The sequence below is a fragment of the Cupressus sempervirens genome, chromosome 1 (assembly GCF_028749045.1).
Source record: "Cupressus sempervirens isolate cs-2001-9-10 chromosome 1, ASM2874904v1, whole genome shotgun sequence".
NCBI classification, from domain to species: Eukaryota; Viridiplantae; Streptophyta; class Pinopsida; order Cupressales; family Cupressaceae; genus Cupressus; species Cupressus sempervirens.
In genome coordinates this window covers 184380385-184407744 of record NC_143118.1, presented here as the reverse complement: position 1 = coordinate 184407744, position 27360 = coordinate 184380385, and the positions used below count along the sequence as shown (strand labels likewise).

Genomic DNA, 27360 nt, shown 5'->3' with positions numbered 1-27360 from the left:
ATAATAGACATTATTAAAATATCTTCATTCATTTTAACTTCAATTTTTAATTGTCTTAAAAATAATATCATGTTATACTACCTTAGATGCTAATCCTCCAACAATAATAAAAAATACCGACATTGAAAGGAAAACTGGCTCGTCATCTAGGAAACCTTTCTTTGTAATCAAACCCTCAATGACGAGTAAAAAGCAAAACTCCCTTCGAGTGTTTTCGAAAGTGGTTTGACTTGGCTTAAGCAAGCAACAAACGGTCGAGTTTTGAGAAAGCAGACTCGTGGGGAAATGCAATTTCGTATGGTTATCCTTCTGCTATACATGCAAGTGAGAATAGAATCGAATCGAATCTAATATATATATATATATATATTTTTATACAAAAATAACAACACGATTTCTGAAAACTAAAAAATTGAAGACCAACCAAGGAATCGGATATTTTTATTTATACCTCTGCATGGCCCAAGCGAGAGGCGTGATGCAGGCTTGGTGAGATTAAGCGGCGGAAGGCATTTTGATTTTAGAATTCGTTTTTCTTTCATTTAAAAAAATTTCTACATACAAAATCTGAGAGGAAGTGGAGTTTTAATGGATTTGAGGGCTGCAATGGCACCTCAATCATCAGAAACCACGCAAGAAATTGTAATGGAATCAGAAAAAGGTATTCCCCTGCAAGAAGGCCTCCGCAAAAGAACATCTAACAATTTGACGCGTTCTGAGAGCAGCAGCAGCAGCAGCACCGTTGACAACTCAATTACGAGCTCAGATACAGCAAATGATGGAAAATTGGACGGTAATGTCGGTAAGGAGAAGGCTACCTACGACATAATGGCAAATGGTGCAAGGGATTCTTCGCGGTATGTTAGCAGTGATGTTAAGTTTTCATTTCGTCCTTCGTATCCCGCGCACAGGAAGCTCAGAGAGAGTCCTCTGAGCTCCGACGCCATTTTTAAACAGGCAAGTACTTATATCTTTTGGAGTTCTTTCTATAATCATCTTGTTATTGTTTGTTTTTCAATTTTAAGCCCTAAGTATTGTCTGTTGGCTTCATTGTTAGGTCTTAATTAAGAGTTGCTGTGTTTTATGAGGCAAAGCAATAGTACCTGTTTAGTCTTTATTGTTTATTTCCAATTTAATCCAGTTCTGTAGAACATTTGTTTGAGTTTCAGAATTAATTACAGTGGTTTAATGTATAGATTGGTCATGTTGGTAAATATTTTCAGCGATTTTGGACCTTTATTTTTATAGGTAGAGATTTAAAAGGGACCACATATACTAAACGATAGGGAAAAGTCTTCAACATGCCAAAACCAGTGCATCTTTATCCAAAGGCAAGATGTTTATGCTACAAAGACAAACATGATTTTCATCAATTTTTTCAGAGAGCACTGATTTGGATATTTATGGATCTGGAACTAGAAAATACTATGCAATTGATTCCAGAAGAACATTGCTATTTGATTTTTTGCAAACGAAGTATTATTCAAGATACATAAAATAAACTTACTTTGATTTTTATCAACAGTTTTCCAAAGTTTACGTCAAAGGTATTGCCAGTTACATTGGTGATAATTATGATAGTCCTAGAAGGACAAACATGATATTCATCATTTTTTCGAGAGGGCAATGGCTTGGATATTTATGGTTCTGTAACCAAAATACTATGCAATTGATTTGAGAAGAACATTGCCATTTGATTCAGTGCAACCAAAGCATTCTTCAAGAGATTAAATAAGCTTATTTTTGTTTTCGTTAACATTTTTCAAAGCTTACGTCAAAAATATTTCACATTACATTAGTGATTGTTATGATAGTCCTAGAAAGATAGAGGGGATACTTATTAATTTTTAAGAGAGTGCTTGCTTGGAACTATATAGATCCAGAACTAAAATACTGTTGCCATCTAATTCCCTGCAAACAAAGCATTCTTCAAGAGACATTTAATAAGCTTATTCTGCTTTTTATAATTTTTTTTCAAAGTTTACCTTAAAGGTAATGCCCATTACATCAGTGATAGTTACGATAGAGGGTGCATTGTTGTCATCTCAGGACAGTTTACCTGATTTCGCATGATATACGAAGTTGCAGTTTGAACCAACATGAGGGATGCCTATATATGAAAAGTAGCTAGACTATGACACTGAAATTTGGGTTTACAGCATTAAACTTGTAGAGCCTCATTCTAATTAAACTGTCAAAAACTTGAACTTCGCAAACTTAGATAAAATAGCTGGACTAAAATGGGCTTTTCAAGTCGTATATGAGCCACCTAATTAGTAGCCACATGATCTCGCCCACTATGTGTTATGAACTGTTGACCAATCTCCACAGTTCATGCTACCTCTTCATCCTCTGTATTCCACTTTTGCTGGACTTATTTTCCATTGCTTCTTGAGCATGGGCAGTAGGCCCATCTTCCTCCATCTTCAGCAGCTGCAGAAGTTCAGCCAGACTCATATCCCCTTTTCCTGCTCTGGCCTCATCTGCTTTGAAATCAATGTGAAGTTTGGAGACAGTATCATATGTTTGCTCTTTTGAGCGTCACATCAGTCATCCCCTTCAAAAACTTCCAACTTTTGTACAGCTGCAAAGTCCTTTCACCTTTAAGTTGTGCAATATCCTCATGGATTTGACTGATCTCTTCTCCAACTGACTACAGCTTTCAAATAGGCTCCATATAGAATCTGAAGTTTGGTTCAGGACTAAAAAGAAATGGGAACCCACCTGAAAAGAGCACCTGAGCTTCATATATTAAGGCAAGAAAATACTTGGTTCAGAGCTGCATTTAGTGAAATGAGGAGAGAAAGGAAGAAAAGGGGATTTAAAATCATGAAGAGTCCCTCACATTAGAGGGCGAGGAGATGACTGTGACATTCTGTTCTTCAAAGTTTCTGGGATGACAAAATTTTTCCAGGGCATTTAGGCATAAGAAGATAACAAAAGAACTAAAAATATAATCTCTAGCATTTGCAAAATGATAAAATTCTAATAGCATTAGAATCTATCACGCTGAACATTCAACATTGACTATAGAAAAAAAATTTGAATTTGAAAAATATAGTGTAACAATGAAATATTGAACATCACTAGTCAATTTTGCAATATATACGTAGTTCTCAAATTTTCTAATAGTGTTTATAATAAGCAATGATCATGAAAATAGCAGTCCGTGCCTTCAAACTCATGAAGAATCTCCAATGTGAAAGAGCAAGGAGGGTGACTGTAATGTCCCCTATCGGGAGTTTACTTGATTTACCCTTAAATTCCCAACTAGGGTTTGGATTGTGCTTGGAAACGGAAATTTAACTGTCTTTGTAGTGTTAGGGGCTACTGATTTCCAATCTTTAACACCTCTAAAGTCAACTTTGGAAATCTAAAGTCAAAGCCTCTGACCACACACCAGTATCACTGCTGTTTGAGCAGTCATGAAACTCGAGAATGATGTGCAGAGGAATGTTGTTGGAGTTTTTGATTAATAGTGGCTTCGTAGATACATGTGCATGGTATGCATTGTAAACATGGCACCTAAAGATTTTAAGCGAATGGATTTGTTGTCAGAAGTAAAGGAAAATGCATTCAATGGATGCAAAGCCCAAATTCACAACCTTGTTAGCATCTTGCTGCACCAAAATGGGAGCTCTGATGTTTATCAACAGTAACTCAAAATACTCAAGTAGATGCACATACATTGACAGGCTGTTAACTGTTTGACGAAATGCTTTGGTAAATGTTAATTTGACAAAATACCTGAGGTAATATGAACAGGGGTGAAATAAATAGTGCATGACAAAAATTCCACAAGGAAATCAGTTCCATGCCGTGTAATCAAATGAGATGAACATAATCAAACAGTCAAATGTATTTGTTGGAAGGTTCAATAAGCTTTTTCAATCAGTATATAGACATTCAAGAACACAAATGACAAATGCAGATAGCAGAGGAACAGTATGTTAGTGTCTGTAAAAGCAATAGGGTTGTCATACATGATAAACTTTCGTGAGTACCTTTGGAATGCTCATACATCTTCAATTTCTCTTTCATGGTCCTCTTGTCTGTGAGTTTCATGAATTGCATTCCCCTACACATGGATGTTATATCTCTTTATAAGCGGTAGGTTACAGTAAAGTGGCAAGAAGCAGAATTCAGTCCAAAAGTAGAATGAAATGACATTTGACATTTGGAAGAACTTAGAAGCATACAGCAGAGGTAGAAAAAATGTGAGAGCTGTGAAACATATTCTCAGAGGGGACTATTAGTGGGTCCAATAATCCGATAGAGGACAGTGACAGTGCTTATTGAGGGTACTTTGATATGACAATTCAATGACAGCTCAAAGTCACAATTAACAAAATATGCGAAGATGTGGAAACAGTGACAAAGCACCCAACTCATTTAAATTTAATGATATGAGTTCCTAATTTTTTTATGGTAGATAAAGTACAAACAAACACATCTTCAAGCAACCGGTGATTGAATTTGCATTAGGTCTTTGAGATTTGAAGCAAGATGAAGCACAACTGTCAAACGAAAGAACCCGTTTCAATACTCTCACTGGCAGAGATAGCAGATACAAAGCTGGTACATATGGACATCACTGACTTCTGGAAAGGGATGGAGAAATAAGAAAAGAGCCTGTTGGCTCAGAAGCTATTGGACAATGGGTTGTGGATCATGCGTTAGCAGTCCGATGTCTGATATTGATTCTTGAATGCATGAAAGCATACAATCCAAGCACTAGAGAAGTGAAGGACAGCAGAAGGTAATGTGATGGTGAGACTCGAACCTATATCCATTGGAATCTGTTTCAGGTTGTCTATTAGGGGAGAATTTGCGGATATTACCAAAGAAAATGCTGAAGTATATTTTGCTAGGTACAAAAAAAAAAACACTTGACTACCATAGCTAAGAGCTGATTAGTGTCACCATGGAAAGGTCAATCACGGTTACCTAAGACACTACGCAGAGCATTGTTCATTGAAGACATATCTGTAATGATGATCCTTCTTAATAGGCTGATTGGAAATGAAAATGCTGAATATTTTCAAGAGTGGATATTCTTGTATATCAATACAATATGCATTGGCAATCAATTTATTGATTGGGGGAAGATTATTAATAATAACCTCCATAATTAGTTAACTCAATTTGAGCTCAGTTAGTGGTTCCACATGTCTTCATAACTCATGTATACCATTGCAAGCATGAAAGCTTGGTTTGGGCTTGATTGTCAAAGGGGATATGGAGACACAACTCAAATCTACATTTATTACTCGCTGTTGCAATTGAAGCAGAGCTATGTGCACTTTCATAGAGTTAATGATGCATTGACAATCCTCAATTGTCAGAGAGCCGCAAGGGAACATTGGACTTATAATATCATCTGAAGCGGCTGCCTTTATCCAGAAATATGGGAGTTACTTCAAACAATTCCCATGTCTTGCTTATATTCGTATTGGAGGCTTTGTTGGTCGCCCATTCATGCCACTCTGGTTTGTAGATGATAAACTTGTGGTGACTGAGGTTTGCAGGCAGATTGGCCAAGTTAAGCTGGAATAAGAGAGTAGAACCTATTCGTTTCCCAATTGGTATGGGATTACAACTGAAATTCTTCATCAGATGTACAGAACATAGAAAGATCTGTCGTCAAACTCACCCTGTTCTTTTATGATCAGAGGTTTCCATTCAATAGTAAGGGATGCTTTAGGGACAATTTAGAGCTTAGACTAGGATACCTTCACTTCCCAACAATGGAAGCCTTCTAGGAAGATTGTGATGACAATTTGAAGTGAGAAGAAGGGATTGGATGAGATACTCAGTCAAACAAATCATTGATTTCAAACTGGGATGTGATGCAACGTGTATACACACAGATGAATCATATTTTATTGATCCTTTCTTGTTAGAGTTTAGGATCGCTGCAAATGTAGTAGCAATGCCAGTTTTAAAGTATGTGTTTCCAAAGGCAGCGATCTCTTGTATTTATATTGAGAATGAGCCAAGAGGAGACATGTCCCTTCATGGGACATGCCTATCCATTATTATATAATTAATATAATGACAATTATCATTTAATAGTTACATGAATATATATATATATATAAATTATATATATTATATAATATTATAATAATGAATAGACATGTTATATATATAACTAATTTTCATGAATCAATATTATATCAATCTCTCTCTCTCTCTCTCTATATATATATATATAATGTCTTCAATAGTCTAGACTCATAGGTTTGTCTGACTGAAGCTATCGAAAACAATAACACTCCCTCTTCGCTAGGGAGGATAAACACAAAGATTTGAAATCACCTTAGTGCAATATCAAGGATGGCATGTTTAAGAATATCTTTGATTGGAAGATACCATTAGATATCATCTCATGATATTAGGAGTAGTGGTCTGAGAATATCAAGTCACATGATACTCACCAAGTACTCCAAGCAATGGCCTTAGAATATCAAGTCACGTGATATTCACCGAGTACTTGAGTAATTGCCTCTTGAACCTCAAGTTGCAAGATATCACCAAGTACTCTGAGTAATGGCCTCCTAAACATCAAGTTACATGATACTGACCAAGTACTCGTGAGTAATGGCCTCCTAAACATCAAGTTGCATTACATTCACCAAGTACTCAAAAATGTTCATAAGGTATGTGCACACGTATCCTCAATTATACTTGCCATAAGAACATTCATGGTCTGTTTAAGGAACATAATCCACCATGCAAGATATAATCTATCATGATCTGCTTTAGACATCATAAGATATCCATCGTAATAGAAGATTAAGTTATTGTAAGATTGTCACCTTTCAATAACTTATACAAATACAAGTGATAATCATATGGAAATTATCACTTCCTCATGATGTACACAGGGGGTAGGTCCATTAAAATCATACAGTCTCATGCATGGATTTTTAGACTCCCTTTGAATATCAATCTTTTGAGCTCCTCCTCCAATGTTACCTCTAATAAGTGTCATACTCAGTCTAGATCTGATATCAATCTTCCTTTTCTTACAAGAACATCCTTAGAGAGAAAGGAAAAGATCAAGGAAAATAGCTCTTATAGTATGTATAGATTTATAGAAATACAAATAAGAGAGAGAGAGTATAGATAGTAGATAAATGAAATACTTAAATATCATAAATACTTATCTGTACATCAACATCCTTGATTAAAGTTGCCCAATTAAGATCCATATGCATCAAATTAGAAAATGCTTCCAATAAGCATTTGTCAAGCAATAGAATGGTACATCAATTATTATTCACCCCCCCCCCCCCCCCCCCCCAGACACACACAACGTAAAATTCCCACTCTTAAAATTGCATTGCAACATCCTTTGCTTGGTTTGCTTGAACTATAAAGACATTGTTCTCAGATTTTCAGTTTCAGATGCTTCTTTCCCATTTTTCCACTTCTCTACTTGTCTGATTTATGTCTCTATAGGTATGTAGTGAGTCATGAGGCTCTTCTTCATTCATGTGTTAGAAAAGTATGCCTTCATAGATATACTATTTGGTAGTTAACTCATATTTGTTTGCCAACTGTGTATGCACATATATTCCATTTTGTTGTTGAAATGCAACCACAGGATCGACATCCTGTCAGATTGTTCAAATGATTTTCATGCATAAATGCGTATATGTTATTCTTACATTTGCAGCCTGGCTCTGATATCATGTTAGATTTTAGGATCACTGCAAATGTAATGGCACTTCTTGTTTTGAAGTATGTGTTTTCCAAAGGCAACAATCCCTTGTATTTATATTGAGAATGAGCCAAGAAGAGACATGTCCCTTCATGGGGCATGTCTATTCATTATTATGTAATTAATATAATGAAAATTATAATTTAATAGTTATATACATACATACATACTGTAGACACACACACACACACATAACTAATTTCTATGAATCAATTTTATATTAATCTCTCTCTCTCTCTCTCTCTCTCTATATATATATATATATATATATATATATTAATTATCTCACATGAACAAACAAATATATATATATATATTCAATAGTTTAGATTTAGGTTTATCCAACTGAAGCTAGCAAAAACAATAACATTTCTACTTCAAGAGAATCCAGTTATTGCCATTACACTACATTAATTGGTCACTTCACAAATTGAAGAAAAGAATTTCCTATGTTATAAAAAGGAACAAAAGATGGTTTAGGAAGAAAGTGATGGAAGTTGCAATGACTAGATCAATAGGAAGGAGTATCTTTTCTAAAGGGAATGTTTCACAAAAAAGTATATCTAGGCCATTTGCTCCTCATAATTCATTTGCAGCAAAGTGCTTGAGGTGGGCAGGGGGGGTGACGAAGATCCTAATAAAGGAATATGCCTTGCCACAATGTGTGAGATCAATCCCATAACCAGGAAGAAAGGTCAAAATGAAAAGAAAAAGATCTGAATCCAATACAAGAAATGATGCAAGAAGTTGAAGAAATTACTTCATTGCATTTATCATTTGTTGATGAGATTATTCATTCTCTCTCTTCTCTTGCAAACACTCTTTATGATGTCAATATGTCTCAAAAGATTCTAGTTTTAAATGTTGTGAATGATCAAGTCTTTTCACCCATGGTTTCAAATGTCCCTATAAAGGTTGAACTGTCTATATTAGCATTCTCTACATCTAGATTGGAGGGTTATCCAGTTGGAAGCACCAAATATGGATGCAGTAGCTAATCTAGTTCATAAAAGTGTGCAAGAGAAGAAACCCAAAATAGCTTCCAGATTAGTAGTGAATCCTATCTTGGGCAACTTGTTCATTGAAATTGCACAACATACTACAGAAAGCTAGTGAAGCTGATTTTAATGTATCTTAGGTAGATTTGGGCTGTGTCATAAGTGAAGGGGTTGTTCATAACTTTCTACATTTCCTCATGATTTTGGTTGAGAAAACAAACAAGGATAAAAAAACTAAATATCACCTCAAGTCCGAGCTCTATATTCATGCTTTCAAATCAATCGTGGACATTCCATCTTTGAATCATGGGGGATCAAGCTTTGACTTATGAATGCAATCCAGCTGAAATAGTTTACAATCGTGAGAGAGTAGATGACAAAGATACCATGGAAAATATATGAAAGTGTCAAACATATGGCAAGATGATTGATGATTGGATAATTCACACGAAGAAGCAAGCTTTTGATTTGTTCTATGAAATAAAAGTAGTATATACCAAGGCAAATTAGTTGGAATAGGAAATTTCAAAAGAGCTAGGAAACATAAGAGAATGGCAGATATTTTGGAAGGAGATCATGAGTAATTCCAAAGAAATAAAGAAAATGGACAACAATATGTTAGCATCACTCAAATTATTTTCATGTGAGGAAGATAATTAATCTAATATGTGGCTTGAGAACTTAGAGTGGAAATGTACAAGCATTAATCAAATGACAATTGAACAAGAAAAGTTATTAAGCACCTGTAGGTAGGTGCAGACCAAAGGTTGAGTGATTTACCAATAATCATTAAGGACATACCAATCAATGGACAAGCTCAGGATCTAGATTTATAGAAAATACATAAGGATTTTGAAGCTAGGATCAATTCAGAACAAAATGAAAAACAATATTTAGGTGATGATGCAATGATAGGTTTGAGTGTCAATTTAGTGGCTTTGGGTACATTTGTTTATCACCTACCTAGCTGCAGTAAAGAATTGGATTAAATTTAGTGAGATCGTGACAAATGCAAGTTCAAGATGAAAAGGGTGATTATCCTCAAGAACTAATCCTTAGCTCAAGCCATCAAATTACTCAAAACATATAAGGCAAATTGTGCACAACAATAGAAAATGCCTGCAAGTCAAGGAACTTCAATTCGAGATCTTAACATAAGCATTTGAACATAAAACTTCAAAAGCTACTTGTCTTGTCATAGTTTACTTCCTTATGCATTTGGATAAAGTTGTAATTTTGATTACTTATTTAAATTTTGCAACTTTAATCAATTAATGGGTTTTTGTTAAGTTTTTGGGTTTCATTTTGTTAAAGTTGGGATTTGGGGTTTCAATTTGTAAAAGTTAGGTGGTTATATAAACGTGGATAAGTTGCATACTTTAACTTGGCTAGTTAGTAATCCAAAAAGTTAGTTACAGTAGGTCTATAAATACAAGGGGATGACATGTAATAAGGACTTTGGGGCATTTCTAACAAGGTGACTTAGAGATATTGCAGAATTGTAAAACTACTCCAGATGAATGTAAACCACTTTTTGAAGTGTTTCTAGAATTGATTTTGTTCATTGCTATTGGCCCATCATATGTTGTTAATAGCAATCTTTGACTTTCTTGAGTTAAAATTGCAAGCATTCTTGACAATATTCAAGAAAATCTTTGGTGTATTTCTTTCTTGGTCTTGAAGCAAATATATTAGAGAATGCAAGTATTTTCATTGTTAAGAAGCTTAAATGTACATTTTAGCTTTTCTGTTTAATAAATTTGAAGCTATGCAACAATTGTATACTTGCTGATAAAAATTTCAGTATTATTTGCATATATTTTCAAAAGCACAAAAATACATCATAATGGGGAGCTTCCCTGCTCAAATGCAGAGGGAGGTCGTATATAAGAAACAATCTCTCCAATAGTTGTGGGCAATTTTTCACTGCCATGTTGGGCACTTTGTCAAGAATTTTAAAGTGACAAATCTGTTTACCAATAGGTACTTAAATTTGTAAAAGGTTATAATAAAATGATAACTAGTTATATATATATATATATATATATATATATATATATATATATATATATATATATATATATATATATATATATATATATATATATATATATAATTATATAAATATTCATAATATATATGTGTAATATCTTAGTACTTATATATATATCTATATATAGTCGTGTGCCATCATATTGGGGTCTATACCTACACACACATATAGACATATGTGTATACGTACTATGTATATTGTATTTATATACATTACGAGAATTTTAAATCATTATGTACATTAAAACAGAAATACAAGATATCACCTTACATCCTAATAAGAAAATACATTAGCCAAAGCCACGGACCAAGACGCAAGGTCCTAACGACAAGGACATTGTCAACTCAACTACTGACGAAGTAAAAACCAACTAGGGTTCTAGTCAACTCCACTAACTAGGCTTAGTGCCAACATCAACTTAGCCAAATCTTACTAGTTTTGAGATTTAGTTAGTTCAAGGCTCATGACATGTATGCATCCCATACTAGGTGATACTTTCCCTCCCTCCTTGGAGGACAATCCTCTCCGGCAACCACTCAATCAAAAACTATAATTAGCTTGAAATCATCATATCAATCATAATAAATGTAAAATAAATCACATTCCAACTCTAGATTATGTTCATAACATAGTTTCTCTTATACAATCGGAACTATTGTTCCATGAAAAGTAGAAAATATAACATCTAGGGCATCAAATAATAACATTGCCATTGTTTTGTGAAAACAAGAAATATAACATCCAGGGCATTAAACAAGTTACAATAACATAACCACTATTTTGCAAAAATAGGAAATATAACATCTAGGACATCAAATAATAATATAACCACTATTTGTTTTAAACAAGAAATATAACATCTAGGGCATCAAACCAAACATAATAAGGTTTTAGTAGTTAGGAGGGATGTGACATCAAGTTTGCTATGTTTGTAAGCTATCGTGGTCAGCTTTAGTAATTGTTAAATTGTATTATCTTGCTTTGACAATTGTTGCTTACAATAGATTAAGTCCATCATTGTTGCATTGTACTCCAAAATCCCCACATAAATTAGACCAATCATATATGAACTTACCATGACCCCATTGAAGAAAAGATGCAATTGCAATACTTAGAGACATCGGTGAACATAGAAATTTTCCTATGTTACAGGATGTGCACCATGCTGGTGTGCAGTAGATGTGGACGTTCTTTGGTTGTGGTTTGGATGTGCACTGTGGATGTGCTAGTGTAGATGCACACAGGGTGTGGCCTACTAATTGTGGATGCACAATCTATGCATCCATAGTTCGTGGTGTACATCTATAGTGCACCACGGTGCATCCACACGCAAATCACAAAATGTGACTTAAAAACTCATCCAAAAGTGTTTTTTTTGGACAAAACCCTAAAACAATCCCTTCTAAGGTCATTAAACCTAAAAACATATCATTTTGTGTTAATGTTTTGCCCAGAAAAAATAATACACAATAATAAAGAAGAACAAAATAGATACAAAAGACACAAGACACTTATCTTGGGAAAACTCTTTAGAAGGGAAAAACCCAACTACACCAGAAAAATCTCTTTTTTTGACATAAATGTTCAAGTACAATGCTTTCAACTTGATACAATTGTTGTCTACACATAGTAATCATACATGTATATAGAATTGAGAGACACTTCACATCACAATTGAAGGTCTCTTCAATTTCTAAAAACAAGTCTCTTCATATTTCATGCCTCTTCATATAATATTATCTCAAATATTATCATAAATATCTTCTATTGCTGTAAACACAATTGTATCTCTATTTCAACATCTAGCAAAATTAGAGATAAAGATCTCTATCGCAGCTACTATCTTCAACTCTCTCTCTTAGCAAGAGAGATTTTTAGTATGACAGGCAGTCATAACTGCAACCAAATATGTCAATGATAATTTCTCATCACATAAATTCTTATAAAAGTATTTTTTTGTTAGCATAACATAATTCACCATAGTTACTTCATAAACATATAAAATTAAAGTCATGGAGTCATATACATGAGTTCCACCATGCCTAGTCGTGGAGGGTGGTCTACGATACCTACTCACAGAGGGTGGAACTTATACTTCTCCTACAAAAGAATGCATTTCCATCATGCTTCATCGCAAAGGGTGGAGCAAGGGCTTTCACCTTATTATTCTGCTTGAGAAGAATGCATTTCCCGCATGCCTCATCGTAGAGGATAGAACAAGGGATTTCACCTCGAACTTCTCCTTCACATAGAAGAACTATTAACATGTATAAGAATGGTTGAGATTCCATTGAGACTCGCTCTTAGTAGGGACAACTTTGATCACTACAATAGGATAGTTGATGTAACCTCCCTCTGAAGATGAAACATCTCCCTCTGTTACATAACCTGTCTGGAGCTCAAAAATCTCCTTTTAAATATCATTATCTTCCTCTTGTTCATAATCTCACCTCATCTCATTGCCTTTTGTTGCATCCTGCAACGAAGAGAGATTAATAAAATGTTTGCATCCTACAACTACCATCTTGTGGCAACTTTGATGGATGTTTGCTGTAATCAATCACAAACTTTTGCACTAATAGTTTTGGTAGCAATTATGAAAGGATTTCGTGGCATATTTTGAGCTCTATTAACCTCACTGCCATGATTGATCTGTTGTATAACTTGGAGCCATTAGCATTGCCAAATCCTCCAAACTTGTTGTGTTCCTCCTCTTACTAGCCTGGCATTGTTCTCAACACCCTCAAGCAAAAGATGCACCTACGCCAACATGAGATGGTTGGCCTCGTTATTGGAAGTGCGAATCCCCAAAATCATTTTCTGAATGGAATAATCTTTGCTGTGTAGTTTGTCCCTCTCGGACAACTATTGTATTGTAAGTGAGGGTCATTCCAGGGAATGGGTGATAACATAATTGTACAAAAATGATGTTTTTATGCATTCTTCCATTTCCCGCCTGTAGAATCATTGATGCTTTCTTGAAAACTTACATTTGTTTGTGTTACTGCCAACAACAATTTCCATAGAGCACATGATATTGGAAGCCAACACATGACTTTCATGCATTTTGTCGATTGAAAAATGAATGGTCAAATACGTGAAGCATAACGTAAGATAAAATGATTTAGATAGACAAACTTAACACGATGAAATTTACTCCTCTAATAAACGATGGTTCCATGGTTTGAATTGAGACGTTCATGGGAAAATTCGAGTATGGGAGTAACCAAAAATTTTTCGACATACAATCACTAAGAAAATACCACTAAGACCACCGTTGAATCTTCAAGATATGCACAACTTTAGAGTTGACATTGCAATAGGAAAATGTATAGACCAAGAACTGACCAACGACTCTTCATTCCACTCAACATAATGAAGATATGTTGCTTGAAGTGAATAATATTCAACAACATATGCTACAACCCCAACACTTGTAACATAAAACATCCTCTAAGAATACATATGGAAGAGAACATTAAATCAATGCTACAAAATGATCATCCATGCTTGAAGTCACTGTGCACTATTACAATAGCTTCCTTTGAAAAGACAATAGTCATAGAAAAATGATTGCTTCAACAACTAGAAGGATCATACACGCTGCCAACTATAATATCGGATACCCAATGAATGAGCACACATTTAGAGTCATGTCACTCTAGCATAACTGACCATGCTCAAAATTCCATAAGACAAGTATACAAAAGAGACCCTTCATTTTTAATTTCTGTGTTGTAAGAATTTTTTAGGCTTAAAGAGACAAAAATAACAATTATATGCAAATATAACAAATATCACAAAAGGAATAAAGCACACATAGATAAACATAAGACATAAAGATTTAACATGGTTCACCCAATCCCTGAGCTATGTCCACTGAACAACAAGTCCAATATTATTATCCAGTGGCTTCAATCTATTACAATCTTCAATCTCCCTTACATCTTAATACTGTTGCAAGAGGCTATATATTCACCTTAGAAAACCCTAATCTTAAGCCAATATTACATAACTTATGTCAGCTTAACAAGTTAACCTTAAACATACTTGACAAGTCAACTCAAAAATCCTTGAACCCCATGGGTTATGAAAAGTGTCTAGTACTTTTCCTGATTAGTCCCCACAAGTTAACAATCTCTCACTTGGGGACAGTTCAAGCTCGACACTAAACCACCTCCCACTTGGAGACTGACCTTGTAGCTACACCGCTACCCTAGAAGCTCTCATTGCATTGATGCACCCTAGACTCTGCTGTTCTTTTATTATGTTCAGTCTAGAAGACCAATTGAAGTTGAAGAGGAGTTCAACTTCTCCCGTGCCACTTCCTTTGCAAACATATCTATTGGATTATCATCTGTATGTATCTTTTTCAGCTATAACTGTCCATCATCCAAAACTGACCGAATGAAATGGTATCGCAAGTGTGTGTTTTGTCTTTGAATGTAAAGCAAAATTCTTGACAAGATGAATGACACTCTGGCTATTTGTGTACATATAATTTTCTGTCTATGGATATCCCACCTCTTTAATGAAAAATTGAAGCAATATCATCTTTTTGGCTGCCTGTGTAGTAGCAACAAACTTTGCCTTTGTAGTGGATAAATCATTCACCTTTTGTAACTGAGAAATCCAACTCCTTGCTGTCCCACCAACAGTAAAAACATATTATGTAGTACTCCCCTAATATCAAGATCTCTTGCCAAATTTGAGTCAACACAGCCTTGTAAATCAGTAATAGAGCCCCCAAAATGTAAACATTTACTAGATCTACCTCTCAAATATTTGAGAATCCATTTGATTGCACTGCAATGCTCAGTTCTAGGATGACTCATACCTGCTAGCAACTCCCACACCATGTGCAATGTCTGGTCTAGTACACACCATGACATACATTAAACTTCCTACAACTAAAGAATAAGGTAACTTGGACATTTTATCCTCATCTTCCTATGTCTTTGGACACATCTTCTTAGTCAATTTCAAATGACTAGGCAAAGGTGTGCTGACAACTTTGTCATTCTTCATATAGAAATGTTGCAACCTTCTCAATATAATCAGCTTGAGATAATGTCAATTTTCTATTTTTCCTATCTCTACAAATCTCTATACCAAGGATTTGTTTTGTTGTCCCCAAATCCTTTATTGAAAAGGAATGTGCTAATTGCTGTTTTTGTCTCTTGATGTAATCCATGTTAGATCCAACTACAAGCATATTAGCAAAATATAAATATAAAATATTGTAGCTGTCATCATCCATCCTTTTAAAATAAACACAATGGTCTAAATAAAACCAATTGTATCCATGCTCGTTCATAAAACCGTCAAATTTAATATACCATTGTCGAGGTGCTTAGCCATATATTTTTTTTTTCAATTTTCTCACTAAATTCTCCTTACCTTTGACCTCAAATCCCTGTGGTTGTTCCATATATATCTCTTCATCCAAATCATTATGAAGAAAATCTGTTTTAACATCAAGCTGTTCCAAATGCAAATCTTTAGTAGCCAAAATACTTGAAACAATACAAATATAAGTCATTTTTACAACTAGAGAAATAATCTCATCAAATTCAATGTTTTCTTTTTTGTGCAAATCCTTTTATAGGTAACTTGGCTTTAAATCCTTTCTTACCTCTATCCTCTTCTTTTAGCCTGTAAACCTTTTTATTTTGTAAAACCCTATTACCTGCAGGTAACATATATAAATCCCAAATCTGATTTTTTCAGCAAGGAGTCCATTTTTTCTGTCGTTGCAGACTCTCACTGAATCTTTGTGTCTACCTGCACAATTTCATCATATCCTTCTGGTTCACTAACATCTATCAATAAGATAGAATACAAAGAGGGAAAAAATCTTTTTGGAGGTCTACTCATCCTCGTTGACCCTCTAACATTCACTAGGGTTTGTGGTATTTGTTGCTGCTATTGTTGGGGAGCATGAGGGACTGCTAGAGCATCATCCTTTTGAGTATCATCCAACACTACATATTCATTTTCTTTCTTCTCATGTTGCTGCAACAGATCTTTGTACAACACTTTCTCATTGAATATGACATCTTTGCTTCTTACAATTTTATGATTTTAAAAATCTCAAAGTTTATAACCAAATTCGTCAATGCCATATCCAACAAATACAAATTTCTTAGATTTAGCTTCCATCTTGGTTCTATTTTCAGAATATATGTGTAAATGCTTTACAACCAAAAGTTTTAAGAAAAACATAACTCACCTTCTTACCAATCCATGCTTCCTCTAGAATACCACAACCTAAAGAACTAGAGGAACTTCTTTTGATTAAATATACAACAATATTAAGCCTCTGCCCACATTTTTAAGGGTAGCCCAACGTGCAACCTCATGCACACTCCATTATTGTCCTATTCATGTGTTCAACCACTCCATTTTCTTGTGGAGTCCTTCCAATAGTTTTCTGCCTACGAATACCATTAAAGGAACAATAATATTCAAACTCTTTGTTGCAATTCTCACCACCATATCAGATTTGAGACATTTTAGTTTTTTACCAGTCTCATTCTCAACCAAGCTTTTTTCCATTTCTTCAATTTTTAAATACATTAGATTTTTGTCTAAGGAAGTAAACCCATACTTTTCTAATTGCGTCATCAATGAATGCAACATAATATAGAGAGCCGACAAGGGAAGATACCTAAGTTCGTTCTTATAGATCTGTATGGGCAAGCTCTAATTTTTTATTTTACTTTTCCTTTCCACTTTTCATAAAACTTACTCTGTTTTGTTTTCCACACACAACTTTCACAAAAATCCATATTGATACATTTTAGACCTAGTAAAACTTTCTTTGAATGGAGTAATTTCATACCTTTTTCACTCATGTGCCCAAGTTTGTTGTGCCCTACTGCTGTTTCAGAATCTACAACTGTTTGATGTCCTCCTGCTCAATTGCAACAGCTGTTCCTGAATATTGTTTTTCCTCTAAAACAATTTAAGTAGAAGGAACATTATGACTTATATAGAGATATAAGGTTTCTACTTTCACACCTTTTGCTACTACCACGGAACCTTTGAAACCTTCCAATGTTTCTCATTAAACATTTTATTTCATGTTGACCTTTGGTGCAGATGTTAAATTGATTTTCTGCGATTGGATTCAATCCTGTTATTTTTCCTTAAATTATTTTTATAAAAAATCGTGTTAGAGATGGCTGTTTCTAAGACTTAATAAATAATCTGTTTTGTGGATTTATATATGATCTGACATAACATTATTGCCCCCAAGATAATGATTGTTAAGCAGTTGTATTTTTTGAAATTTCATATTTTCTGTTTCCTCCACCTTATTGTTGTTTTTTTCTTTGACACTGCAGAGCCATGCAGGCTTATTTAATCTTTGTGTTGTGCTATTGATTGCTGTGAACAGCAGGCTGATTATTGAAAATTTGATGAAGGTATTTTTTCTGACCTTTTTCTTTCTTGAGCATAGATTTTAGTTGATGGTTTGTTGCATATATTATTGGAAAAGCTGTTATTTGTGTTTGTAGAGAGACAAAGGATAGTGTGGTTTTTTCACGTTTTATGGTTTACTAGAGCAGAAAAGCATGGGATTAAACTTTAAAGTACAACTTATATATTTGACGTTGCAGTATGGTCTTCTGATTCAAACTGGGTTCTGGTTTAGTTCCAAAAATCTCAGAGATTGGCCACTTTTAATGTGCGGGTAATCATTTCTAACTCATGTTATTCTTTATCATAGTCAAGTGGTGGCATAATGTATTGAATGTATTAGAGTCTGGGTATCATACATCAGTAATATAATGTCACATATTGATTTTTTCAGGCTTACTCTTCCACTGTTCCCGTTTTGTGCATTTCTAGTTGAGAAGGCAGCTGTGCATAATCAGATCTCTGAATGGGTAAGGAGAATACAATAGCTGTAGATTTTCATGTTTCATTTATCTTGATCTATTATTGTCTTAAGTATTGTGTTGGTTGTTAATTACTTCTGGACTAATTGGTGTTCAAACTTACATCTTTGATGTTCTAGAAGTTATTTGTAGTTACAAATGTATAAGATTTATTTCCAATTGAAAATGTGTAGTGCTTATACTTATTGTGTATGTTGATAATCTCTGATCTGAGATCAATTATAACATTGATTAAAATTCATTAAGATTCATAATTTGAATTGATTTAAGGCAAAGGAGGGGTGTCTGTGCAGGTGAACTTCACAGAACATTAGTAGAAGGCACCATAAGAGATAGAAAACCAACATCATGGCATTCAAATTAATGAGGTTATTAAGCCAACCACCTTCCCAAGTATATTTTTTTTTCTAGTTTTGCACGCTGTATCCGTGGATTAACATGGATTAAGTTCTAGTAGTGCCCAAAGGGCCTTGAAATTATTTAATTAACCCAAGAAATTAGATAAAATAATCTTGCTATCATTTTAATTATATTACACACAGAAGTACTAGATTCCACAGGTATGTATCTATATATGCTACATGGCCATATACAAATAAATACATTTTTATACCAATAAATGTGCACACAATATGATTACATTGAGACAAGAATTGTAGATTATAATTACTTAAAATTGAAGTTCATAGATTTGTCTTAAAATATCACACTAAAAGATCTCCTATGAGCATAAAACCAGAAAATTGATGTCTAGGAGAATGTTTCTGCATGAACCTAGATCGTGAGAATGTAAGTCAAAAGTTCAAATATACAAGGAGTAAAAGGAAATAAGTTTAACCTGACAGCATCTTTAGTTTCCACTTAAGGCGATGATGTATGTAAAGTTAATACAAGGATCTGGAATCTTGTAATTGCAGGTGAATAAATTTAAGAAATTCCCAGAAACAAGAAATCCAGTATATATGATACCTTGTAATAACATAAAAGCAAAGAAGGGAATTATAGTAAGGTCCTTGGAGGGGCCAAAGTAGGTTAAGAGGGCTCAGAAGTAGATAGGGTGACCCTTTAACAGTAGATTAACCTCACTTGCAATTTGTTGACTAATTCAATTGCTTATTCTTTGGAAGGAGTATACGCTTGGGAGTTACATAAGTGATAGTCAAAGCTTGAATGTTTGCAATGCATGACAAGCACAAGGAATATTTTTCAAGTATGATGTTAGACTTAAAAGTTAAATGTTCTTTTCAGTTCTTCATGATATTAGCGTTTGACTTGCCTTTAAATTTCTGCTGTAGATGAGATGATTTTTGCTTAGAAGTAGGTAGGTTGGGGACCCACCCACTTCCCATTTTTGGCGACTTTCTATTTTCATTGACTAGATAATTGGTTTGGCCTTTTGATCCCCAAAATGGCTTGACAGTTTGTTTTTTAAGAAACCTTGTTCAGTGACCTGCAAGACCATCTGTGGTCTATATTCAATAGTTTTGAGCTTATCATCATTTATTTGAACATCTACCTGCACAGGTGTAACCAATTGTCTCCTACCTCTATATTTAGCTTCTGCTTGAGAAATATGTATCTCGCATTGCTGTGGAAATGTGATGAGTTCCCCATAAAACCAGTTGCTCTCCTCTTTTTGTTATTATAACAGCTGGGCGTGGAAGAGCGACAAGTTTGTTTGTGGTTGCAAGGCATCACAAGTTTCAAAAGGAAAATGCCATATGGTCACGTATCTCTTTTTTGATGAAAGTGCTGGATGATATATAAATAGCCGCCTTATTAATACATGTAAATATACCATGAAAGCAGAGATTTATTCGACAATCTATGCTTTTCTTTAGGGAACACTTACAATAATGAGTTTATGTACTTGCAATACTATTGCATATAAGATGAGTTTCTCTTCATTTTTCCGAACACAGTTTCTCCATATTCTAATGGAGGATAATATCAAGGTTGTCTTGTTGCCCTTTAGATCCAATCAGCAAGTTAGAGATAGTTGATAATTATTAAGGTGATTTTAAAAATGCCATCTTGCACCTTGTTATCAGTGCGTATTGGAGTTTGTACAGTTCTATCAACATTTGTGATAGACAAATCTCATATGGTGATCTTCATGATATCGTATTTTGTCCATGGGCATTGGTAGTAGGGAGTTATTATCTTGGTAGTTGCCATAAATGTGCTTGGCCACAGATGCCTTGCAGTGGAATATATTGATGGATCAACGCCAATTATGCCATCACTGCAGTAAGTATTGTTGGTAAATCATTTTCTCATTTGATAGATTATGTAAAATTGAGCATAGCAGTGCAAATTGATTCAATTTCTTACATTGTATCCTTTTTTTGGCTGCTCATTGACTTTTTGGTGCGGGCAAACCAATGTTGGAAGCAGTACACTTCAAAGACAAATTCGGATTGGATATTGTATCAGGATCTCCAACACGAGAGAGGCATTATATGATTGATTTAACTAGACTTTGTTGTTGAGACATTAATAGAGAACAGAAAATGACTGAACTAATCTAGGGGGATGTATGTTTTTAATTTGATTGTATTTATATCAGGTTTTGAAAGAAACTTGAGTATGTCATACTGTATTTTAGTCTAAAAGACACAGATATCCCTGACTGATTTGAACCAATAATTTTCCAACATATTCCTTGAGTGATGTTTTCAGAGTGGCTTGCTTGATACTTTAAAATGTTTAGTTTGAGGGATGCAGGGGTCATGGATTGACTTGGTTTTTGAAAAGTAAGCATTGACCGAATGATAATCACTGCATCCTTCCACACATTCATACTGAATCAAAAAGCGTTTCTTAATCAGTTAATATAGTTACAACAGAAAGTATTTCTGTTATTACTGCCTATGTACAGCTTCGAAATCATAGCAGCACTTGGAAAGGTATGGTAGTGTTGATGTGAGTTATATTCCACTGCAACATGCAGAATCAAATACTCAATGTTTTGGTTTGAAACATCAAACACTCAATCCTATCTTGATATAAGATCATCTCTCATGCTAGATATGAAATGACTTCAAGGTTCCATTCAATTGGGAATACTCACTCAATGGGATGATGTAATTTAGTGGTAATCACCTAGGGGACTTTTGTTATTCATTCAATGGATTTGGCTTCACAATGTGCAATGAAAATATTGTTTTTGATTTTGAACTCTTGACTTCTCACCTTGAATTTAAACCCAACTTCTACTTCTACTCCTTATTATGAATGTAAGGAATCATGGATGAGCTTGGATTCTATTAGATGCAACTTTATCAATGACTCCACCCACCTAGTGCAAGCTTTTAAGAAACACTCAAATGGTTTTTAAAGCGATCTTAAATCTTTCCATGGATGCAAACTAAGCTTTGAATATCAATTGAAGTTAAGTGCTTTCAATCATCGGTTAATCACACAAGGCCCTCCTACCATAGCAAGAGAATAGGTCAAGAGTTGCCATAAAGAAATTAAAACACATGAATGGATGGGGAACAAATAATAGCATTGATACCATTAGCTCCTTCATTGGCCAAATTGCCTGCCAGACTATTGCCTTCTCTAAAAATGTGATTAATAACAGTTGCTTTGAATGATTTCAACAGCTCTGAAGGCCTTGTCTAAGGCCTTGTCTAGGAGGGACCCTAATTACTAGTTAGGCATAGATTCTTTGCGGAGAGCATTGATGATTGTAGCCATAATCCTTTAACTAGGGCTCGAAGCTCAGCCTCATTATTAGAGGCTATACTAGTTGGCTTAGAGCATTTAACTAAGATTTCTCCCATGTGATTTCTAATGCAACAACCAGTTCCTATTGTTCCCCGGTTTCCCCAAGAAGGTCCATCAAAGTTAAATTTGGCCCATCCCAAGGGAGGGGGAGACCATTTGCAGCTGTCCCTTTTCCTTTTGCTGTGATCTCCTCTTGTACCAATAAAAAGTGGAAGCTTTAGACCTGACCATCTATTTCTCATGGCCCCATCCCGTTGTGTCATTAGCTGAGATGCCCCCCTCATCCTTAAGCCTACATATCTTATCCTAGGCCATCAAGGAAATTTTGTGGTATCTTCAGTACCTTGCCAGAATAAATCCTCAAGCATCTTATTTGCAGTCTTATCCTTTTGTCTTATCTTCGAGTTCATAGAGACAGATCAGAGCTCCTATCCATTTGTAGTTTTATCCTTCTGTGACTGATTTCTTTTTGCCAAGAAAGGACTCTTAGTCTTTGTCTTGGCCTCTCTTTGCACCTCTCTCTCTCTCTCTCTCTCTCTCTCCTTTTTCTTTGTTATGGTCGTATGCTTTTTTTTCGGACACCATTTGGTGCTCCTGCTATTGTCAGCTGTCTTGTTGTAATCTTTCAGTCCCATAGACCTGTTGGTGGTCTTTCGTTGGACATTAAAATTATTATCTTATCTTATCTTATTGAGCTTATCTCTTTAGTGAATTGGTAAGTTGGAAAGTTATAGATGGTGAATGGGGATTTTGGTAAGAATTATTTTTAACAAGGTTACCTTGCCAGCCATAGATAACCATTTGTCTTTCCAAGCTAAAATTCTAGACTAAATTTTCTCGAAAAGGCTTTCCCAATTTGCAATTTGCTTTTTTCTAGTTTCCAATTGGAAATCAAGATATTTACAAGGGAATTCTCAAATCCTAATATTGAGAAGATTGTTGATGACCTCTTGTAGGCATGCTGGTGTGTTAAAAAAGAATATTTCTCACTTTGCTAGATTGATTTCCTTCCTTGAAGCAACCATATAATGGTTAAGGGTGCCTTGGATTGTTCTAGACTCCTTGACACTAGCTTCCCCATAAAGCATAGTGTCATCAACAAATTGTTGATGGGTAGTGGGATCATCCTCCTTAGACGACTTGATGCCTCTGAGAACGTTATTGGAGAGATTAGCTTGAAATGCTCCACCCAGGGCTTCCGACATCAGAATGAAGAAGAAGGGGGACAAAGGGTCTCCTTTCCTAAGTCCTTTGGTTGAGCAGAAGAAGCCTTCAAGGGAGCCATTGACCAGAAATGAGAATTTAGGGGTGGAGATGCATTCAAATATCAAATTTATCCATGGCTTTTCAAGACCAAAGGCTTGCAAGCAATTACACAAAAATCTCCAATTGACCTTATCATAGGCCTTACCAATGTCCAATTTGATCAACATTCTTGGGGTCCCTTTCAGCTATAGAGAATAGATGACTTCATTTGCTATACTCACACCATCATATATATATATATATATATATATATATATCGACTTGAGACAAAGTGAGTTAGCCAGAGTCTTAGATAGTAGTTTATAAAGATTATTGCATAGGGCAATAGGTCTATAGTCCCTGAAACTTTCAATGGAGTCCTACTTGGGGATTAGTGCCAAAATAGTGTGATTGACTTCCTCTAATAGGACTCCTGAATTCTTGACCCCTTCCAGCACCTCAGTGACCTCACCCCCCAGAAAATGTCTACATCTTTGGAAGAAGGCCGCATGGAAATTGTCTAGTCCAGGAGCTTTGTCAGGATGCATTTGGAAGAGGGTCATGATGACTTCTTTCGTAAATTTTCTTATGAGAGTTTTATTATGATCATTAGAAATCATCTTAGGGATGTTCTTGAGGACGTCATCTTGACATAACGTCGAGGAGCTTTCATTAAAAATATTTTCAAAGAAAGATATTGCCTTAGAGGCAACATTAGCAGAGTCATTTGTTAGAAAGTAAAGTCTACCAAGATAATTGGGGGGGGGGGTGTTGAATTAGCTGTCTAATTCTCAACAACTTTATTAATTCTAAAACAAGCAAACAATAAATGCAACAACCATAGAAAGATAACCATGCAAAATAACACCAGATATGTTAACTAGGGAAACCCTTGATTAGAGGGAAAACATCGGTGGGAATGATGCCCATGAGATGATGTACTAATATAAAAGTTCCTTGTGAAAGGATGGACTTTGTTAGGAGACAATGAAATGAAATTAGTACATATGAGTCCTTGTTAGGAGATTCCAAACCTATTAGGAACTGTGCCAACCTTGTTAGGAGATGAAAGAAGCACAACTGAACCCACTGTCCAAATAGCCTCAAAACTAGTCTTCACTAGACAATCTTCTGGATAAGCATATCCAAGATCTTTGAATTGACTAAACAACAACTCCTTTGGCAATACAATCTCTTTGAAGCTCACAGTACATCCTCAACATTAATCTCTGCTCTGATCAAATGCAAATTCGCATAACCAACAAAATGATCTCACTGATGATTGCAACCAAGGAAACAATCTTTCCTTTATACCATGTCCTAAAACAAACATTGAGTCGCCCTTGAGGCTTTCCCATTTTACAATAATAATATAGGACATCCTTAAGATATTAGATTACACGTTACATTATAATTTGACTCTTTTTCAAAGATAATTGCAATAGTCGGCTCATAGAAAACATCTTCCGAACAGGCTTCACCAAACCTGACAGAATGAGCATATATTTTCACCATTTGGATCATAGCATCTTCAACATGTCTCTGACCTTCCTCTAAGTTCGCTTAACTAGATTACATCTCTATTAAAAGATATAATCAATTTACCAGTAACCACTTTCCAGAAACTCTCTCTGAAAGCTACCTTCAAACAGAATCACATAACTCTGTCATATCTCCATATTTCTTTTTGCATAGTTATCTGTAGCATCTATAAGCATATGTCTAAGAGCGCCAAACAATTCTCCCTCTATAACTCTGATAATCTTCAGAGAATAAGGGATAGGTTGACATCAATAACAAACACTGTCGTGGATGCAACACATAAACTCTGAATCATGTTTCCAACACTGCTATTTTATTCACTAGTCTTAATTTTGTTTACTTTATTTAGTGCTCTTTTCAATTTAGTGCTATTGTGGAATTTTTTTGTATTCTTGTTGGACTGGAGCATCATTCTCTTTGTTCTAAATAGCTTCCCAAGGAGGACTCCTTTGTCACCCTTGCAAGGGAGTGATCCTCTAGAAATAATGAAACCTCCTTGTGGATTGAGGGATATGGACAAATTAGGATTTGGGCAAAGATCTAATTGAAGGTTGGGTGTCAAAAATGAAGGCCCTTGCATTTTCCATGTTCTCAAAGCACCATTCCGGGGGAGATCTGGAGTATTAGGGGAACTGGGTTTCCGAGGTGAGTTATATTGTCTTCTCACAACACTCCTAGAGAGGCTATGAAAAGAAACTCCTCATTCATCTCACCCAAACACTGAGTATGAGGATACCATAGCAGGGTACCCTTGCAACGGCCTGAAAAGACTACCGGTGTTAAAGTAGTAAATTGAATGGTTAATTATAATTGTGAATGTGTTTAATTTATCCTCTTAGCACTTCAATTCTATCAAAATTTTAACGTCAGAAGAGGAGATGTAGTTTTAAGAACAAAATAAAGAAATAAAGCGATAGAAAGTAGCTACATGACTGATCAATTTAAGCTTCTTTACATCATAGAGAAATGGAGAAAACATATTTTATTCTGCAACTATGAATAACCCAGGACTAGATTCAGAACACAACAGAAGTGACCATATGATCAACAATGGTCCAAGAATTACATTTCCAGACCACAAGACCTGATAAACATCACCTATCTTTATTATGAACACACAACATAAAACCATAAGATAATATGTCCTTGCAATTACAATTGAAGTATAGAATAACAAATAAACCCCCAATCTCCTGTTATAATCCAATTATCATTCTTCTCCTCTGACAACCCTATGACTTGTGGGAGTAGAAAAAAGAACCCCCTTTTTTCCATCTTATTACCATATATTGAACTTCAAAAATGTTTTGCTCGGTTATTATAACTAATTCTTGTAACTTAACTATCCGACCTCTTTGTCGATGTGGTCAAGACTACCTTTGATACTCAATTAATCCAACTTTGTAGATAATGATTTCAGACTTTATTCCTATATGGTGTAGAGAAAGTTACTTTACGTTTGTGTAGACTTTAAAAAGAGAATCAAACAATAGGGACTCCTTATTGTGTTTTCCTATCTTGCAAAGTGAACATTATGATAACTGACTCATTTCACTACACGTCTCTGCTTAATTTATGTCGACTACCTCCCTTCGAGAGTGACTTGGATCATATTCATGCTGGCTTTGTGAGCATTGCTATGGCTCAAATGCTTTTCTTTGCACCATAGTGAGATATTTGTGGCCTGGTCTAACCCACCATTTTGTCGATGTAGTTCATTAACAGTGATCTAGTATGTCCAGATTTACTTACAAATTTGATTTATTTAAGAGGCACAATATCAGCTGCATCATCATTTACCTCTAATCAACCTTTGTTTTGGTCATTACGGTATACCTAACCCCTTATGAGCAACTTGGATTTGACTAGTTGACATTTGATCGAACAACTTGTTGCTATTCTCCATGTATTCATGACCCTCTACAATCTTTCCATTTGAACAGTATAATGATAAGTTCCTTCTCTTCAATCCTTGACATTTTCAATGAAACAAATGATAACTTTTAGCATTGAGCTACACTATGATGACTTGTTTGACTTATAGGATTTGGTATTGAACTTCTTGCAATTGGGTTTCTACCAAAGGCTATGTTACAGTAAGTCATGTACATCGACATTTTGTTAAATGTTTTGCGTGTGTTTCTATACACA

The 27360-nt window shown here is 35.0% G+C and overlaps 1 protein-coding gene across 1 annotated transcript in view; it reads left to right on the top strand.

Moving 5' to 3' along the window:
• The first annotated feature begins 475 nt into the window (after window positions 1-475).
• The window catches only part of TAG1 (membrane bound O-acyl transferase (MBOAT) family protein), a 157239-nt gene continuing 130354 nt past the window's right edge, over window positions 476-27360 (top strand). Inside the window, exons 1-4 of the mRNA XM_089819530.1 lie at window positions 476-957; window positions 18130-18210; window positions 18406-18479; window positions 18600-18675. Coding sequence (XP_089675656.1) covers window positions 589-957; window positions 18130-18210; window positions 18406-18479; window positions 18600-18675 — 600 coding nt within the window. The 5' untranslated portion in view covers window positions 476-588. The remainder of the gene's footprint in view (window positions 958-18129; window positions 18211-18405; window positions 18480-18599; window positions 18676-27360) is intronic.